The sequence below is a fragment of the Mizuhopecten yessoensis genome, unplaced genomic scaffold, assembly GCF_002113885.1.
Source record: "Mizuhopecten yessoensis strain PY_sf001 unplaced genomic scaffold, ASM211388v2 scaffold11153, whole genome shotgun sequence".
NCBI classification, from domain to species: Eukaryota; Metazoa; Mollusca; class Bivalvia; order Pectinida; family Pectinidae; genus Mizuhopecten; species Mizuhopecten yessoensis.
In genome coordinates this window covers 343,653-347,005 of record NW_018408906.1, presented here as the reverse complement: position 1 = coordinate 347,005, position 3,353 = coordinate 343,653, and the positions used below count along the sequence as shown (strand labels likewise).

Here is a 3,353-nt window from a genome sequence, read left to right as displayed (position 1 = left end):
TGCTGAGTATAAAGAGATGATTGCACATATGCTTCCAGGTTGGCCTTGGGGACTGCCCCACCCTTGGAGACTTAACCCCTGGGTCATAACTTTGAAATGGTTAATATCCCCACCCCAAAACTATATATACAATTGTTGGGCATAAAGAGACGAATGCAGTCATGACATTAGAATTGATCCCAGGGTCTGCCCCACCCTTGCAGACTTGGCCCCTGGGTCATAACTTTGAAACGGTTGAGATCCCCACCCCAAAACTATATATACAAATGCTTGGCAAAAAGAGACAAATGCAGTCACGATATTAAAATCGATCCTGGGGTCTGGCCACAACTCTAGGGACCTAGTTTCTGAGTCAAAGCTTGGAAACAGTTGAGATCCCCACCCCATAACATACATAAAATTGCTGGGCATGACAAATCTAATATAGCTATGCTACAAGGATTGGCCTTGGGGTCTGGCATATTCCCTTGATCTCATTTGGAGAATAGTTTGCCATGATTGCTTAGGTATCCAGGTTAGCGATACAGGCCCTCTGGGCCTCTTGTATTAAAAAATGGGAGAACTTTCATTTCAATGTCAATAATGGCAGATTTACTGAAGTAAATTGTCTTTATTTTTGTGACTGGCTAGCAGTATATCGCAATTTGTCAAGTAATTCTACAGCTGGAAGAAATGTAGTCCAAGTAACTTCTCTTCAATGTGTTTCATTCCTGTTTTAGGGAGGCTTACAAGAGCTTATGGAATGTTTGTGCGAGGTGTTGAGATTGGACATTAAGAGCAAGGAACTTGTCATACAGTTGGCTAGAGGAATCGCAAACTTCGCTAAATTCGAACAAAACGCTGACAGACTGGTAAGATAGAGTCTGCATATTGATATTCTACATGTATTATGTATTCCTAAAAGAAAAGAATATATCTATGATTTTTCTCATCCAATTTGGATTATTGAAAACATGTGTGCCACATAGCATTTTATCATGGTGTAGAAATTAAATGTCTGATTGTGATTTGATAATGAAATCATTGTTTTACTAGTGGATCCACGACTAAAAATGTAAATGCTTAACTTTTTTTACAATTTTTTTTTTCCAGATGAAATACCTGCCTTTAATTGTGTTTAAATGTCTCAAATCGGGTCATCATGCTTCAAAAACGCATGGGATTAGAGCTACTCTGCATCTTTTATCCCACCGGCCCAACACTGTCACAGAGGAACTTGCCAAGTAAGACTTGCTCCCTTCATAAAGTTATATATATTCATCAAAAGATAAATTTGTCTCCTTCAATAGGTAAGGTTGCCTCCCTTACCATGAAAAATTCTCCCTTTTCAGATCAAGTTGTCACTCTCCAGGCCTCATAATGTTACAAGTACTACAAAACATCACAGTACCAAAACAACCAAGCACCGAAATGGTTGTACCACTACCTCCTAAGCTACCTGAAAAGTGTCTTTTTCTTCAATAAGATTCATCATTTTGGAAATACACGAACAATGTACATATCAAATGTGTTACATTGTTTCAAAACTGACTTGTCCCCTGGTCAAGCTATGGCTTATTCAGCGATTGTATTGTTTACCTGTACAACGATGTGAAGAAATTGTATATTACATATGTCACNCCCCGCCCCCTTTCTACCTAATCATTCTAAAAGTGTCTATTTTCTTTTTACTTTTGGAAGGTTTTGCGTTAATTTTGAAAAAAAATCCCAATTCGCTTATCACCTAGGTCATCTGTTTGGTTGATTAGGATATATGTATTAAGGAGTTCATGTATACGATATATGTATTAAGGAGTTCACGTATACAATTTTTTTTCATCATCTGTGTTTACAGGAATGGAGCTGAGGAGCTATTGGATGGCATTGCCAAACTGCCTGGTCTTACAAAGGCCATAGATGCTTCCCTTCTTGTCGACACTCCAGAAAAATCTTCTTGTACCCTGACATCCTCTAGTACTGGTGTTCGTTACTGACCTGTGTACCGGACAAGGCCAAACTTTGACCATGACAATACAACACTTGACTAGTATGCTTTATTGTCTTAGGTACAATGTAGTAGCTCATTGTCTAGAGACTTTCTCTATTGACCAGTGTCCAGTGTATCAGTCTTCTGTTTAGTCTGCTGACCAATGTCCAGTGTATCAATCTGCTGACCAGTGTCCAGTGTATCAGTCTATTAATCAGTGTTCGCTGTATCGATCTGCTGACCGATACCCAGTGTATCAATCTGCTGACCGATACCCAGTGTATCAATCTGCTGACTGATGTCCAGTGTATCAATCTGCTGACCGATGTCAAGTGTATCAATCTGCTGACCAGTGTATCAGTATTTATCAGTGTCCAGTGTATCAATCTGCTGACCAATGTCCAGTGTATCAATCTGCTGACCAGTGTCCAGTGTAGCAGTCTATTAATCAGTGTTCGGTGTATCGATCTGCTGACCAGTGTCCAGTGTAGCAGTCTATTAATCAGTGTTCGCTGTATCGTTCTGCTGACCGATACCCAGTGTGTCAATCTGCTGACCGATACCCAGTGTATCAATCTGCTGACCGATGTCAAGTGTATCAATCTGCTGACCGATGTCAAGCCTATCAATCTTCTGGTCAGTGTCCTGTGTATCAGTCTTCTGTTTAGCCCGCTGACCAATGTCCAGTGTATGAATACAATGTATCAGTCTTCAGTCTATCCTGCTGAGCAAAATCCAGTATAATCTACTGACCAGTGGCTAGTGTATCAATGTTCTGACCAGTGTCCAGTGTATCAATATGTGTAGTGACCATTGTCCAGTATGTCAATCTGTGTCCAGTGTCCAAGGATTCCTTAAATATTCTAAAAGCATTACATGTACTACTTATTAACATTAGTTTGTGAATTTTAGTCGGAATGCCTGAACCACGACTGTTGTCCATAACAGCCTTAAGTTATTTGTACACATCAACCTGTTTATGTTATGGCTACAGGGTGTCTTAATTGCTTTAACCATATACAAAATACAGCCTAGTGCAATAAGTTATCAAGAATAAGGTATTTTTACCAAATTCATTGTTTTTTTATTGTTATTTTTTTTTTTTTTTTTAATTATTTTAAGTGCAATATTTAGACTGTTTCTACATGTTTTCGTAAATTACTCAAAAGTGCAATATTGAGTGATTATTCCCCTGAAATCAAACTGTTGTGATTACTGCAAATGTAGACCATACCTCTTAACTAGGTTGCTTCTTATATACATGAAGTAATATTTCCAGGGCAGTACAACTTCATATGTAAATTACCAGCCTGCAGACAGTTTTTTTTTTTTAATTCTACTAGCCCGAAATATATATCTTTATATTTTATTGGAAATGTTCACTAAT

General features: G+C 38.4%; 1 protein-coding gene across 1 annotated transcript in view; it reads left to right on the top strand.

Moving 5' to 3' along the window:
- LOC110467014 overlaps positions 1-2,392 on the top strand; it is a 17,711-nt gene extending 15,319 nt beyond the window's left edge. The window contains exons 11-13 of the mRNA XM_021523876.1: positions 720-851; positions 1,093-1,223; positions 1,835-2,392. Of these exons, the coding sequence (XP_021379551.1) occupies positions 720-851; positions 1,093-1,223; positions 1,835-1,973 (402 nt within the window). The 3' untranslated portion in view covers positions 1,974-2,392. The remainder of the gene's footprint in view (positions 1-719; positions 852-1,092; positions 1,224-1,834) is intronic.
- Positions 2,393-3,353: the final 961 nt, after the last annotated feature.